The sequence below is a fragment of the Mobula hypostoma genome, chromosome 9 (assembly GCF_963921235.1).
Source record: "Mobula hypostoma chromosome 9, sMobHyp1.1, whole genome shotgun sequence".
In the NCBI taxonomy this organism is placed as follows: Eukaryota; Metazoa; Chordata; class Chondrichthyes; order Myliobatiformes; family Myliobatidae; genus Mobula; species Mobula hypostoma.
In genome coordinates, this window is record NC_086105.1 from 4917215 (window position 1) to 4934167 (window position 16953).

Genomic DNA, 16953 nt, shown 5'->3' on the forward strand with positions numbered 1-16953 from the left:
CAAGCACCTTCTCCTTAGTAATAGCAACTACACTCACCTGGCACTCTCATATTTCTGGCATACTGCTAGTGTCTTCCACAGTGAATACTAATGCAAAATACTTATTAAGTTCATCTGCCGCTTCTTGGTCCTCCATTACTAGCATCTCCAGCATGAGTTTAAAGTGGTCCAATATCCACTCTCGTCTCTCTTTTATACTTTACATATCTGAAAACGCTTTTGGTATCCTTTTATATTTTTGGCTAGCTTACCTTCATATTTAATCTTTTCTCTCTTTATGGCTTTTTTAGTTGTCTTCTGTTGGTTTTGAAAAGTTTCTCAATCCTCTACCTTTCCACTAATTTTTGCTCCATTATAGTCCCTCTCTTTTGCTTTTATTCTGTTTCTGATTTTTCCTTGTCAGCCACGGTTCTCATATCCTCCCTTCAGAGCACTTCTCCATCTTTGGGATGTATATTTCCTACACCTTCCAAATTGCACCCCAAAACTCCAGCTGTTCTTCCATTTCCCCTGCTAGTGTCCCTTTCTATTCAACACTGGCCAGCTCCTCTCTCGAACCTCCATAATTCCCTTTACTCCACTGTAATACTGATACTTCCGATTTTAGCTTCTTCTTCTTAAACTGCAGGGTGAATTCGATCGTATTATGATCACTACCTCCTTTGAATTCCCTTACCTTAAGCTCCCTAATCAAATCTGGTTCATTACACAACATCCAATCCAGAGTTGCTGTTCCCCCTGTAGGCTCAAGCACAAGCTGCTCCAAAAAGCCATATCATAGGCATTCTAAAAATCTCCTCACAACACGCTGGAGGAACTCAGCAGGTCGGGCAGCATCCGTGGAAAAGATCCGTCGACGTTTCGGGCCGGAACCCTTCGTCAGGACTGTAGAGGGAGGGGGCAGGGGCCCTATAAAGAAGGTGGGGGGAGGGTGGGAAGGAGAAGGCTGGTAGGTTCCAGGTGAAAAACCAGTAAGGGGAAAGATAAAGGGGTGGGGGAGGGGAAGCAGGGAGGTGATAGGCAGGAAGGGTGAAGAAGGAATAGGGGAAAACACAATGGGTAGTAGAAGGAGGCGGAACCATGAGGGAGGTGATAGGCAGCTGGGGGAGGGGGCAGAGAGACATAGGGATAGGGGAAGGGAGGGGAAGGGAATTACTGGAAGTTGGAGAATTCTATGTTCATACCAAGAGGCTGGAGACTACCTAGACGGTATATGAGGTGTTGCTCCTCCAACTTGAGTTTAGCCTCATCATGGCAGTAGAGGAGGCCATGTGTGGACATATTTGAATGGGAGTGGGAAGCAGAGTTGAAGTGGGTGGCTACTAGGAGATCCTGTCCGTTGTGGCGGACGGAGCGGAGGTGCTCGACGAAGCGGTCCCCCAATCTGCGTCAGGTTTCACCGATGTAGAGGAGGCCGCACCGGGAGCACCGGATACAATAGATGACCCCAACAGACTCACAAGTGAAGTGTTGCCTCACTTGTTTGGGGCCCTGAATGGTGGCAAGAGAGGAGGTGTAGGGACAGGTGTAGCACTTGCACTTACAGGGATAAGTGCCAGGTGGGAGATCCGTGGGGAGGGACGTGTGGACCAGTTCCTCCAGCGTGTTGTGAGTGTTGCTTTGACCCCAGCATCTGCAGATTATTTTGTGTTTACTAAAAATTTCCTCTCTTGGGATCCAACACCCACCTAATTTTCCCAATCTACCTGCATATTGAAATCCGCCATGTCTTCTTAACATAGAAAAGATGCCATTAAGTTGGAAAGAGCACAGAAAAGATTTATGAGAAATTTGCCAGTATTTGAGGGAGTGGGTTATGGTCGAGCAGGCTAGGGCATTAAACACAAAAGGTTTTGCAGATACGGGAAATGTTGAGCAACACACACAAAATGCCGGACAAACTCAGCAAGTCAGGCAGCATCTATGGAGGGGAATAAATAGTCGACATTTCATGCCAAGATTCTTGTTCGGGACTGGAAAGGGGGAAGGGGGCAGAAGAAGAATGTAAGGTTTCTCCTCCCTTTCTTTCCAGTCATGATGAAGAATCTCAGCCTGAAATGTTGACTGTTTATTCCCCTGCTTAGAGGTTGGGACCCTATTCATGGGCAGAGGCGTTATAGAGAGAGGAAGAGTAGTTTTTTGTTTTATTTATTGTGGTGTAACAGAATGAGAGGTGACCTTATTTTTATCTATTTATCGAGATACAACTCGGAATAGGCCTTTCCGGCTCCTTGGGCTGCATTGTCTGGCAATTGCCAGATTTAACCCTAGCCTAATCATGGAACAACTTACAATGAACAATTAACCTACAAACCGATACGTCTTTGGACTGTGGCAGAAAACTGGAGCACCCGGAGGAAACCTACGCAGTCACGGGAAGAACGTACAAACTCCTTACAGGCAGTGGCAGGAATTGAACCCAGGTCACCTGTACTGTAAAGTGTTGTGGTAACCACTACAGTACATGTGCCCTCAACTATAATTGAGGTACATAAAGAGAGCGAATGCATGCTGTCTTTCCCATGGGGTTGGGGAATGGAGAACGCGTGGGCATAGGCTCAGAGTGAGACGGGAGAGATTTAGTAGGAGCCTGAGGGGCAAGGTTTTCACCCAAAAGGTGGTTAGTATATGGAACAAGCTACACAAGGCAGGTGCATTAATAATATTTAAAAGGCATTTGGACAGATACATGGATAGAGAAGGTTTATAAGATATAAGAGCAGAATTGGGCCTTCTGGCCCATCAAGTCTACTCTGCCATTCAATTTTTTTCTCTCCAGCATTGAGTACAGGAGATGGGATGTTATGTTGAAGTTAATTAAAACATTGGTGAGGCCTAATTTGGAGTATTCTGTGCAGTTTTGGTCACCTACCTACAGGGAAGATGGAAATAAGGTTGAAAGAGGACAGAGAAGATTTACAAGAACGTTGCTGGGTCTGGAGGACTTGAGTTATAAGGAAAGACTGAATAGGTCAGGACTGTCTTCTTTAGAACGTCGAAGATGGAGAGGAGATTTGGTAGGGGTGTACAAAATTATGAGGATGCGGTGAGTGTGCACATGGCCGATTGATCGTGCGGCCTGTCAATTGGGCTTCCTACGCGCAGAAGGTTGCTCTTTGAGTGCGCATGTCTTCGTCTCGGTGGGCCGACTCACCTTCCTGTGCTGTAAGTTGCCCAGCCAGTACCGTTACTAAGCCGACTCAGTAGAAGTGTTTAATTCTACTGTTCCGTTGTCATTCTTGCAACACTTACCACCTGTCCTTTCTCGGTGTGACGCTGGATGCGAGCAGAACTGTCCAGACGCTGGGGCTTTGCACAGTACATCTCCAACAACTTGAGATCACAGCTTTGGAAGCAGCATTCATCCACGATCCCACGGTGTGACCTCCTCAGGCTGGATCTGTAGCCCGTGGGTTTGTCTGCAAGGGGTAGAGTGGGCAGGATGAAAAGGCGTACATCGGACTCTGGGCTCCAGGTTTGCTGAACCCAAGAGGTCATGAACCAACAGGGAAGAGCCTAACAGACTATGGTTCTGTATTCTGTGAGGGAGCAGAAGCTGTCCTGAGAGACATCTTTAGCATTGTGAAGGGGACAATATGGTATATCAGATCCTGGAGGACACAGAAGAGGAGAAGGCCTTTTAACCCATGGTATCTGTGCCAATTCTGATCCATCCAGGCCATGTCCTCTTCTCACTACCACCGTCAGCAGGAGGTACTGTTGCCTTAGGTCCCACACCACCATGCTCAGGAACAATTATTACCCTTCAACCATCAGACTCCTGAACCAGGTTGGATAACTTCACTCACCTCAAACACTGAACTGATTCCACAACCTACGGACTCACTTTCACGGACTCGACAATTCGTGTTCTCAGTACCAGTCAATTTATTTATTTATTTACTTATTACGTGCACAATCTGCCTTCTTTTGCACATTGTTTGTTTGTTTGTCTTTGTTATGTTTTTCTTTGATTTTTGTAACCTCTATTGTCAATGCCTGTAAGAAAATGATTCTCAAGCTGGCGCAGTACCGTGTAAAAGTCTTAGGCAAATATATATATAGCTGGGGTTCCTAAGGCTTTTGCGTAGTACTGTATTTGTCAATGTGGAGCGGAGAGCGAGTTGTAAATCTGGCGGGAGCAAAGGATGTTGGGGATGCCAAGGATTAAGCACTGTGGGGCAGCTGGCAAAGAAGAAATGCCAGGGGCAGGGGTGGTGCAGGTGCAGACACACCCAGTCATGAGAGACCAGGCTAGGTCATTCGATTCCAAACAATTGGTTTACTGATCATTACAGAATGTCTCTCTGATGCTTCCCGCTCCCTCCCTTCTCCCTTCCCCTTTTCCCAACCATGATTCCCCTCTCCCTGCCCCCTTCCCACTCTCAGTCCACAAGAGAGAGCCATATCAGAATCAGGTTTATCATCACTCACATGTGGCATGTTTTAATGCAGCGGCAGTACAGAGCAATACATAAAATCACTACAGTACTATGCAGAAGTCTTAGGCACCCTAGATATATATATGGACCTAAGACTTTTGTACAGTACTGTAGATGGGAACATGCCCATGTAGCAAGCTCCCACTCTCCACACGTCTGCTTAACCCAAAGGAACAGCAGGGCCCGATACAGTTTGGTACAGAGATCAGACGTTCCTTCCCCTAGGTGAGCTGCCCACCCCAGCTGATCAGCCCATCTGCCTGAAGCAGCTGGTTTTAAGGCACCAGCAACCTGCCTTCACTCCTCCCTCAGTAGAAACCGTTACGCCATTGGCTAGAATGCTATCTTTTAGCATATAATATGAGTTATGAGTTTTTAGCATAACTCATATGATAAAAGACGATCCCCCAATCTATCTTGTTGTAACCTTTGCATTTTATGGTTTACCCTGCACTGCACTTACCCTGAACCTGGGCCACCATATTCTGCATCGTTTTCCTTTTCAACTACCTTGGTGTACTTGTGTATGGAATGATCTGTCAGGGTAGCAGGCAAAGAGAAAGTCTCAAGATATCTTGGTACATGTAACAATAATAAGCCAATTGTCAGTTCCAAAGTCTTTGCCCAGAGAGTGCAGAACCATTTAACGACTTTAGAGAGGGTGCAGAGGAGATTTACCAGGATGCTGCCTGAATTAGAGAGCATGTTTTATGAGGAGAGGTTGAGCGAGGTAGGGCTTTTCTCTTTGGAGTGAAGGAGGGTAGAGGTGACTTGACAGAGGTGTACAAGATGATCAGAGGCACAGATAGTGTGGACAGCCAGAGACTTTTTCATAGGGCAAAAATGGTTAATATGAGGGGGCATAATTTTAAGGAGATTAGAGGAAAGTATAGGGGGATGTCAGAGGTAATTTTTTACATAGAGAGTGGTGGGTGCATGGAAACCACAGCTGGGGTGGTGGAGGAGGCAGATACATTAGGGACACTCACAACACGCTGGAGGAACTCAGCAGGTTGGGCAGCATCCGTGGAAAAGATCCATCGACGTTTCGGGCTGGAACCCTTCATCAGGACTGTAGGGGGAAAGGGCAGAGGCCCTATAAAGAAGGTGGGGGGAGGGTGGGAAGGAGAAGGCTGGTAGGTTCCAGGTGAAAAACCAGTAAGGGGAAAGATAAAGGGGTGGGGGAGTGGAAGCAGGGATGTGATAGGCAGGAAAGTTGAAGAAAGAATAGGGGAAAGCACAATGGGTAGTAGAAGGAGGTGGAACCAAGAGGGAGGTGATAGGCAGCTGGGGGAGGGGGCAGAGTGACATAGGGATAGGGGAAGGGAGGGGGAGGGAATTACCAGAAGTTGGAGAATTCTATGTTCATAAAATGGATCCTGATTAATGTGATAAATGGATCCTGATTAAAATGGATCTTTCTTCACCTTTCCTGCCTATCACCTCCCTGCCTCCCCTCTCCCACCCCTTTATCTTTCCCCTTACTGGTTTTTCACCTGAAACCTACCAGCCTTCTCCTTCCCACCCTCCCCCCACCTTCTTTATAGGGCCTCTGCCCCTTCCCTCTTCAGTCCTGACGAAGGGTTCCGGCCCGAAACATCAACCGATCTTCTCCACGGATGCTGCCCGACCTGCTGAGTTCCTCCAGCGTGTTGTGAGCGTTGCTTTGACCCCAGCATCTGCAGATTATTTTGTGATTAAGATACATTAGGGACGTTTAAGAGACCCTCAGGTAGGCACATGGATGAAAGAAAAGCGGAGGGCGATGTGGGAGAGTTGGTTTAAGTTGATGTTGGAGTAGGTTAAAACATCGTGGACCGAAGGGCCTGTGGTGTGCTCTAGTGCTCTGTGTTATCTATAATAAATTCCAGTGACACACCACAACTCAGTGTTTCAGGAACAGCTTCTCCCATCATCAGATTTCTGAACGGACATTGAGCCCATCAACACTACTTCAGTACTTATTTTCTTTTTTTCTTATTTCATTTCATTTATATATTTGTTTCTTATTGTAATTTATATTTTGTTATTATTATGCTTGCAATGTTCTGCTGCTGCAAAACAATAAATTTCATGATATTAAATCTGATTCTGATGATCTTCAAGTAGGTTAAAAGGCTGACACAACACTGTGGGCTGTAATGTTCTATGTTGAGAACAGAAGGTAAGAACAGACATGAAGCAGGAGAAAAAACCAGTATGATATATCTGGACCAAATTGCCTAGATTTACACTGTAGATATTTTCCCCCAATCACCGCACAGTGCTTTGCATTCTGAAGTTGTCCTGACCAGCAGACAACTGGAAACCCAAACAGCTCTGATGATTTGATGTATCATCTGAGAGTCTGGCTCAGGCTGTGTAGGCAGCTCCTTGCCAGAATCTGCAGGCTCACAGCCCCAGCTCAGCCCCCGTGCCAGAAAAAGAATTCACTTGGAAGAAGAAATGCTGTGTTGTACATTTCTATTTCTGGAAAGGAAACGCATGTTTTTTTTAAGTTTCGGCTGAAGTTGTTCATCCATTGTTAAAAGGTGTGTTTTCCCCAGATAAGTTGCTGCACAGATCAAAATTGCTGGTAATATTAAAGGCAGATGTCACTGAATTATTTTATTGAAGAACAACTATCTGTTGGTTTAATCAGGATAAGGCTGTAAAATTTAAAAACAGAATTAGACCATTTGGCCCATCGAGTCTGCTCCGCCATTTCATCATGGCTAATCCATTTCCCTCTCAACTCCACTCTTCCGCCTTACCCCCATATCCCTTCATGCCCTGAACAATCAAGAATCTATTATCCTCTGTCTTAAATATACCCATTGACTTGGCATTCACCGCTGCCCGTGGCAATGAATTCCTCTGATTCACCATTCTCTGGCTAAATAAATTACTCCTCATCAACATTCTAAAAGGATGCCCCTCTAATCTGAGGCTGTGCCCTCTGATCTTAGTCTCCCTCAGTATAGGAACCATCCTCTCCACACACACTCTATCAAAGCCTTTCAACCTTCAATAGGTTTCAACAAGGTCACCCCCCATTCTTTAGAGTAGAGGCCCAGAGCCATCAAATGCTCCTCATATGACAAGACTTTCAATCCCAAAATCATTGTTGTGAACCTCATTTGAACCCTCTCCAATGTCAACATATCCTTTCTAATATAAGGGGACCAAAACTGCTCACAGTACTACAAGTGATGCCTCTCTAGGGTTTTATAAAGTCTCAGCATTACATCCTTGCTTTTGTATTCTAGTCCTCTCAAAATGAATGCTAACATCGTGTTTACCTTCCTCAGCACAGACTCAACCTGTAAATTAACCTTTAGGGAATCCTGCATGAGAACACCCACGTCCCTTAAAACATCTTACACAAAGGTTCCTAAAGAATAAACTCTTCTCAGACTTAGAGCCGGATACAGGTATCGACTTTAACTTATGTTCCGATGACAAACTCTGCCACCTTCATCAGCAATCATGTCTGGGCACATCTAGTCTGGTGGTATTTACACCCCATCATCTGTCCCTCCTAATTGGTTAGCCCTCATCCAATCAGGTTTCTGCTGTCCCACCTTGTTTGGAATGGAATTCCAGTTCTTACTTAGACTGAGACCTTTGTCTTTGTTAAAATTCTTTTCCTCTAGTTTTATTTCAATTACTTCTGTAACCAGGCAGTCCCAAGAACCATTGACACAGCGCAGTAGTTTTGTACCACTGAAGTCATTCAAAGGATTGACTTAAACATATTGCAATTATCAAACACTTACTGCCTGTGTACCTTTTATTCACATTTTTGGTGTGAAACAGTGTAGGGTTTGACTCTAAAACATAGAAGCACAATTAGTCTATTTGGCCCATCGATTCTGCTCCACCATTCCATCATGGCTGATTTATTATTCCTCTCAACCCCATTCTCTTTCTGCCTGTAATCTTTGATGTGTTTACTAATTAAGAACCTATCAGCCTCTGCTTTTAACATACACAATGACTTGGCCTCCAAAGTTGTCTGTGGCAACGAATTCCACAGATTCACCACCTTCTAGCCAAAGAAATTCCTCCTCACCTCTGTTCTGAAGGGACATCCCTCTATTCTGAGGCTGTACCCTCTGGTCCTAGACTCCTCTACTATAGGAAATATCCTCTTCACATCCACTCTATCCAGGCCTTTCAATACTTGACAGGTTTGAATGAGATCCCCACACATTCTTCTATAGAGTTGAGTATGTTTTAAAATTCACTTACAGGATTTGTACGATGCTGACAAGGCCGGTGTTAACACACACTCCAGCTGGTTGGGATGTGGACCAGCAATATTACACTGGTGTGAGTTGGAGGGTGGTCTACGTGGGGTGGTGGTCCCATGTGTCTGATGAAGCCATACACCATGGAAACAGGCCTTTTGGCTCAACTCGTCCATGTCAGCCGAGGTGCTTTTCTGAGATGGTCCCATACACCTGCATTTTGTCTAAATATCTCTAATCCTTTCCCTTCCATGTACCTATACAAATATCTTTTAAATATTGTAATTGTACTCATGTCTACCACCTCCTCATTCCACTCACCACCCTTTACGTGATGAATTTATGTAATTGTATTGATAACAGGCCCTTTTGGCCAGTCAGCCCACACTGCCTAGTTACAGCCATGTGACCAATTTAACCGACTAGCCCCTACGTCATTGGTATGTGGGAGGAAACCGTATCGCTCAGAGGAAACCCACATGGTGACGGGGAGAATATACAAACTCCTTACAGACAGTGGCGGGAATTGTTGAACCTGAATTGTTGTTGCTGTAATAGTATTTTGCTAATATTTGCCCTTTGGTTCCCCTTTAAAACCTTCTCCCTTTCATCATAAAACTGTACTCTACAGTTTTATATTCTTCCACCCTGGGAAAAATATTGAAAATCCATTTTGTCTAGTCCTTCCATGACTTTTAGATCATTCCTCAGCCTCCCTTTGATCTCAGGAAATCAGTCCCAGTTTACCTAGACTCTCCTTGTGGCAGAAACCCTCCAGTCTCAGCAAATCCCGTGAATCTGTCCTGCACCTTCTCTAACTTAATCACATCTTTCCCCTGGTGTGGTGTCCAGAACAGTGCAGGTCCCTCGACCCATGATGGTACACCAATTGATTGATTGATTGAGATACAGTGTGCAACAGGCCCTTTTCCAGCCCTTCGAGCCATTCCATCTGCCAACCCACCTACTTAACCCCAGCCTAATCACAGAAAAACTTACAGTGTCCAATTAACCCAGTAACCTGCACATGTTTGGACTGTAGGAGGAAACTGGAGCACCCGGAGGAAACCTGCGTAGTCACGGGGAGAACACAGGCAGTAGGGGGAACCTACTATAAGGTCAATCTAACCCTTTCATTCCACACAGCCCTCCATTTTTCAACCACCCACGTGCCTGCCAAAGAGTCTCTTAAATATCTCTAATGTACTTACTTCAACCAGCTCGCCTGCAAGCACATTCCACACACCCACAACTCTCTGCATAAAAAAACGACCTCTGACATCCCAAGCATACTTTCTTCCAATCACTTCACCTTTTACTATTCAACAGGTTTTAATGAGATCCCCCCTCATTTTTCTAAACTCCAGCAGGTACAGGCCCAGAACCATCAAGCATTCATCACACATTAACCCTTTCATTCCCGAGATCATTCTCATGAACAGCTTGTCCTGCATACTGTTCATACAGATCAGATCATTATACAGTGCCCTGAGGTAGAACAAGGGAAAACAACAGCAGAACGCAGAATGAAATGTAACAGCTACAGAGAAAGCGCAGTGCAGATGTTAGCCATTACAGGAAGGATGTAGATACCATAGAAACCATAGAAACCATAGAAACTACAGCACAGAAACAGGTCCTTTGGCCCTTCTTGGCTGTGCCGAACCATTTTCTGCCCAGTCCCACTGACCTGCACACGGACCATATCCCTCCGTACACCTCCCATCCATGTATCTGTCCAATTTATTCTTAAATGTTAAAAAAGAACCCGCATTTACCACCTTGTCTGGCAGCTCATTCCATACTCCCACCACTCTCTGTGTGAAGAAGCCCCTCCTAATGTTCCCTTTAAACTTTTCCCCCCTCACCCTTAACCCATGTCCTCTGGTTTTTACCATACAGAAAATGCAGAGGAAATTTACAAGGATGTTCCCTGGATTGGAAAACATGACTTATGAGAAACTCAGCCTTTTCTCCTTGGAGCGATGGAGGATGAGAGGTGACCTGATAAAGGTGTACGAGAGGCATTGATCGGGTGGATAGCCAGAGGATTTTTCCCAGGGCTGAAATGGCTAATATAAGGGGGCATTGTTTTAAGATGCTTGGGAAATGGGTACCAAGTGGATGTCATAGTCATAGTCATAGTCATACTTTATTGATCCCGGGGGAAATTGGTTACAGTTGCACCATAAATAATTAAATAGTAATAAAACCATAAATAATTAAATAGTAATATGTAAATTATGCCAGGAAATAAGTCCAGGACCAGCCTATTGGCTCAGGGTGTCTGACCCTCCAAGGGAGGAGTTGTAAAGTTTGATGGCCACAGGCAGGAATGACTTCCTATGACGCTCTGTGCTGCATCTCGGTGGAATGAGTCTCTGGCTGAATGTACTCCTGTGCCCACCCAGTACATTATGTAGTGGATGGGAGACATTGTCCAAGATGGCATGCAACTTGGACAGCATCCTCTTTTCAGACACCACCGTCAGAGAGTCCAGTTCCATCCCCACAACATCACTGGCCTTACGAATGAGTTTGTTGATTCTGTTGGTGTCTGCTGCCCCAGCACACAACAGCAAACATGATTGCACTGGCCACCACAGACTCGTAGAACATCCTCAGCATGTCAGGGGTAGGTTTCTCACACAGAGAGTGGTGGGGGCGTGGAATGCACTGCTGGCTGTGGTGGTGGATGCCGATACTATAGGGTCTTTTTTGAGTCTCTTAGACAGGTACATGGAGCTTAGAAAAATAGAGGGCTATGTGGTAGGGAAATTCTAGGCAGTTCCTAGCATAGGTTACATGGTTGGCACAATATTGTGGGCTGAAGGGCCTGTAATGTGCTGTAGATTTCTATGTTTCTATTTCCACCCAGGGAAAAAGTCTCTGGCTTCCACTCAATCTTTTCATCTTGTGCACCTGCACACAGTATTCCAGGCGAGCTCTCGCCAACATCTTGTGCACCTGTAACATATTGTCCCAACTCAGTGGAACCATTGATTGTGCGAATACACGACCATTCTATTTCACTTGTTGCTAATGATTGCATTTCAAGGACTCATTATCTCATTATCTCATGTTCACGTTATTTATTGCTACAAACTATAACTGTTTGTTGTCTTCTGCACTCTGGTTGAGCTTTCATTGATCCTGTTAAAGCTACTATTCTATAGATTTGCTGAGTACGTGCACATGAAAAGGAATATGGTGACATATATGGACTTTGAGAATAAAACTGGCTTTGAACTTTGAACTTGGAATAAGCCACTTCCCGGTGGTAGATCAGGAACTTGGGAGGTCCTGCCCAAGCACGTTTGGTGAGTTACTACAGAACACGCGTAGCTGGTGGATTTCAAAAGCTTTTGAAATATATCCCAATAGGAATGTAAAGAATATATTCCCTTAGGAATAAATGAGTATTCTTAGGAGCCTACACAGGGAGTAGGAAGTTCATGGTGATCTTGGCAGGGTGGTTGTTGAGAGACTGTTTACCTTGGACGATTAGGTCTAAAACCATGGAGCAGAGTATTGGTTATAAGGTCAGTCATCGAGGAAGGGTCTCTCCACCTGGAGGTCTGCATGGTTTTGGAATTATTTCATTCTCCTTTATACTTGTGCGCTGGAAATGATATTAAACAATCTTGGCAACACTCACAACACACTGGAGGAACTCAGCAGGTTGGGGGCAGCATCCGTGGAAACGATCAGTCAACGTTTCCTGACGAAGGGTTGCGGCCCGAAACGTTGACTGATCGTTTCCACGGATGCTGCCCGACCTGCTGAGTTCCTCCAGTGTTGTGTGTGTTGCTTTGACCCCAGCATCTGCAGAGTATTTTGTGTTTATTAAACAATCTTGAATTGGAGGATCTGCCAAAAACTTGTGGGGAGAATACGTAAACTCCACACTGACAATGCGTTAAATTGGGATTGACCCAGGTATCTGAGCTGTGGGGAAGAGGCTTCACTAACTGTACCAGCCTTCTCCTGCTCCTTCTTCTTGTCAGCAAGGCTCTGTGAGGGGAAGGTCATGTCTCATGAGCCTGATTGAATTCCTGAAGGACGTGACAAAGCACATTGATGATGGTAGAGCACTGGATGTGGTGAATATGGATTTTAATAAGGTTCTCCATGGTAGATTCAATCAGAAAGTCAGGAGGCATGGGATCCAGGAAACATGGTTGTGTAAGTTCAGTACTGGCTTGCCCACAAAAGGCAGAGGGTGATTGTAGATGCAGAATTTTCTGCCCAGAGGTCGGTGACCAGTGGTTACTCATATTTACTCATTTAGCGATACAGCATGAAATAAACCCTCCTGAGCCCTCAAGCCAAGCTGCTCCAGCAACCCCACAACCACAATTAACCCTAACCTAATCACCGGTCAATTTACATGACCAATTAACCCACCCGTTACGTCTTTGGACTGCGGGAGGAAACCCTTGGTTTCCACGGGGAGGATGTACAGGGACTTCTTACAGAGGATGCTGGCATTGAACTCTGAACTCCAACATCCGGAGCTGTGACGGTATCACACTAACCAGATTCCATAGGGATCTGCTCTGAGAACCCCTGCTCTTTCTGATTGTCATATGTGACTTGGTCAGGAAGTGGAAGGGTGGATTAGTAAGTCTGCAGGTGACACAAAGGACCGTGGAGTTGTGGATAGTCTGGCAGGTTGTCGTAGGTTACAATGGTACATTGACAGGATGCGGAGCTGGGCTGACAAGACGCAGTCAAATGCATGTCAAACCCGTTCCATTTACACTGTCTCAGGAGATGAACAGGGCTAGCTTCTACTCCCATCGCTGGCCACAGTCCAGGTAGAATTCTGCCCTCGGTCAGGAGCACTGGGGCAACACGGTAGTGTAGTGTTAGCATAACATTTTACAGCGCCAACAATAGGAGCTCAATTCCCGCCACTGTCTGTGTAATGGAGAGCACTCAGTAACTGTGCTTCTTACACACACACACATGCACACACACACACACACACACACACACACACACACACACACACATGCACACACACACACTCTCACACACACACACACTCTCTCACACACACACACACACACACACACACACACTCTCTCTCACACACACACACACACACACACTCACACACACACACACACACACACACTCTCTCACACACACTCACACACACACACACACACACACTCTCTCTCACACACACACACACACACACACACACACAGCCTTGTTATTTTGCTGTCATTGTTCTGAATACATGCAATTCAACGTCTCCCCCCAGTATATTCTTATAAAGGGTTTGGCTTTATGGAGCCTTTCCCACCATACACAGTGAAATATTCCATTTTTGTAGTAATGGGCATGTGTACATGTGTATATGTTGTTTGTATACTATTTTAAGGCAGATATCTTGTTTATCCTGTAAAAATGATTCTAACTACACTGTGGGGTGCATCATATTCTAACTCATGTATAGATTTATGTTAACTTTGTGGGTAATTAAAGATGGTATGACCTGGTGCAGATTTAAAGGAGCTCTTCACCCTCAGTGGCAGAGAGATTGGATTGCCAGGATTTCACACTGAACAAAGTATGGAGCTATTATGGTATTTTCTGGTAGGTATCTTTTTGTAAGTAATGGCAGTGTTCTTTTCCCTATTTTCGTTAGTTTTTGTCGGTTTGATTTTTGATGCACCGAATAAACACCCTTGCACTAAAGTGCTAAGCAACTCCAGCCATTTTCCCTTGACCCAGTCATGACCCATGTATCTCACGGTCTATAAGGAGTTTGTACATTCTCCCCATGACTGCATGGGTCTCCTCTAGTTACTCTCGTTTCCTCCCACGTTCCAAAGACATAGAGGTGGATAATGGTTACTAAGTTGTGGGCATGCTACATTAGCACCGCAGATGTGATGACACTTGTGGGCTGATTCCAACCCCACTCCCCACCCAGCAGATCCTCGGACTGCATTGGTCGTCAATGCAAGTGGTGCATCTTTCTATATGTTACGATGTGCACGTTGAAAATAAAACTAATCTTTACAGTTTGTACCCGTGGCTTCCAGTGCCCGGCTATCACTAACTCCAAAAGGGGAAGGAATTGTACCTACTGAAATAGAAGCCACGGTCACCGCAGACAAACTGCAGCGTGTCCACCAGCTCTGCCCCACAGAGATTCTCCGGGCCAGCTTCTGCCCCACGCAGGGTTAACGTGCACAGCATCAGGCAGAACATGGGTGGGTAGAAGGCAAGGTGCATCCTTGCAGCCTGCAGAGGGAACAGAAACAATGGTCAAAGGCCCATCACCCAGCCACCAGTGTTTGACTAAAGCAGATAGCTGTCACAAGCTTCCTACATAACCTTGAGCTCTTCCAAATCTCGGGCCGTGTCCTAACTTGTACCAGGTCCCATTCACCTTTCACCCCTTTGCTCACTGACCTGTATCGGCTTCTAGTTAAGCAATATCTCAGAGTTTAAAAAAAGCAAACATTCAAGTTGCAGTTTATTGCCAAAGGTAGAGGCTATAAAAACCATGAATATTGGCTTCTAGAATCACAGAGTTATCCTGCACAGAAACAGGCCCAATATCAGATTTTTAAAAAAGATTTAAAAGATTGTCTTTATTTGTTTGCCTATAACTTGGGTTCTCGAGTCCTGGCAACATCCTAGTGATTTTATCTTTGCACTCTTTCCATCTTATTGACACCTTTCCAAGAGATAAAGATTAGTTGTATTTGTCACATGTACATCAAAACATTGAAATATACGGTGCAATGCGTCATTTGGGTTAAATCAAATCAGCAAGGACTGTGCTGGGCAGCCACAGGTGGTGCCACGCTTCCAGTGCCAACATAACATGCTCACAGTTTACTAACCCTAACCTATGCGTCTTTGGGAATGGGGGAGGAAACTGGAGCACCCAGAGGAAATCCACGTGGTCAAGAAGAGAACGTACCAATTCATACAGACAGTAGCAGGAATCAAACCCCAACCTTACTTAAGACTATAAGATGAAAGAGCAAACTTATGCCATTTGGCCCCTCAAATCTGCACTGCCATTCAATCATGGCTGACTCTTCCTTCCTGTCCTTAGCCCCACTCCCCGGCCTTCTCCTCGTAAGCTTTCAATCAAGAATCTATAATCTCTGCCTCAAGTTTGTACACCCAACGACCTGGCCTCCACAGCTGCCTGTGGTAACAAATTCCACAAAGTCACCACCTTCTGGCTAAAGAAATTTCTCCACATCTCTGTTTTAAATGGACGTCCCTCTATCCTGTGCCCTCTTGTCCTAGACTCTCCCACGATGGGAAACTTCCTTTCCGCGTCTACTCTTTCTAGGCATTTCAACATATGAAAGGTTTCAATGGGTTCCCGCTCTCATCCTTCTAATCTCCAGTGAGTACAGACCCAGAGCCATCAAACGTTCTTCGTATGATAACCCTTTCATTCACGGATTCATTCTTGCGAACCTCCTCTGAACCTGCTCCAATGCCAGCACATCTTTTCTTAGATGAGGAGCCCAAAACTGTTCACAATACTCAAGGTGAGGCCTCACCAGTGCCTTATAGAGCCTCAGCATCACATCCCTGGTCTTGTATTCTAGACCTCTTGAAATGAATGCTAACATTGCATTTGCCTTCACCACCACAGGTCAACCTGCAAGTTAACCTTTAGGGTGTTTTGCACAAGAACTCCCAAGTCCCTTTGCATCTCAGATTTTTGGATTTTCTCTCCTATTAGAAAACAACCCCCACATTTATTTCTATGACTAAAGTGCATGACCATGCATTTTCCATCATTGTATTTCATTTGCCACTTTCTTGCCCACCCTGCTCATCTGTCTAAGTCCTTCTGCAGCCTTCCTGTTTCCTCAACACCACTTCTCTTCCCTCGCACCTTTCAACATCTGGCACACTGCTAGTGTCTTCCACCATGAAGACCGATGCAAAATACTCACTCAGTTCATCTGCCATCTCCTTGTCCCCTGTTATTATTTCTCCAGCCTCATTTTCTAGTGGTCCTTTATCCACTCGCCTCTCTCTTTTATTTTTTATATACTTGAGAAAGCTTTTTCTATCCACTTTGATATTATTTGCTAGCCTGCTTTCATATTTCATCTTTTCCCTCCTAATGATTCTTCCAGTTGCTCTCTGTAGGTCTTTAAAAGCTTCCCAATCCTCTATCTTCCCACTAATTTACTTTTGCTTTAACATTAACTTTGTCAGCCACAGTGGTACCATTTTGCTATTTGAGTATTTCTTCATTTTTGGAATACATCTCC

At 45.1% G+C, this 16953-nt stretch overlaps 1 protein-coding gene across 1 annotated transcript in view; it reads right to left on the reverse strand.

Annotated features, from left to right (window-relative positions):
• Positions 1-16953, reverse strand: part of igf1 (insulin-like growth factor 1) — a 37795-nt gene that overhangs the window by 13152 nt on the left and 7690 nt on the right. The window contains exons 2-3 of the mRNA XM_063057648.1: positions 14782-14938; positions 3253-3419 (exon numbers count right to left, since the gene is read on the reverse strand). Coding sequence (XP_062913718.1) covers positions 3253-3419; positions 14782-14929 — 315 coding nt within the window. The 5' untranslated portion in view covers positions 14930-14938. The remainder of the gene's footprint in view (positions 1-3252; positions 3420-14781; positions 14939-16953) is intronic.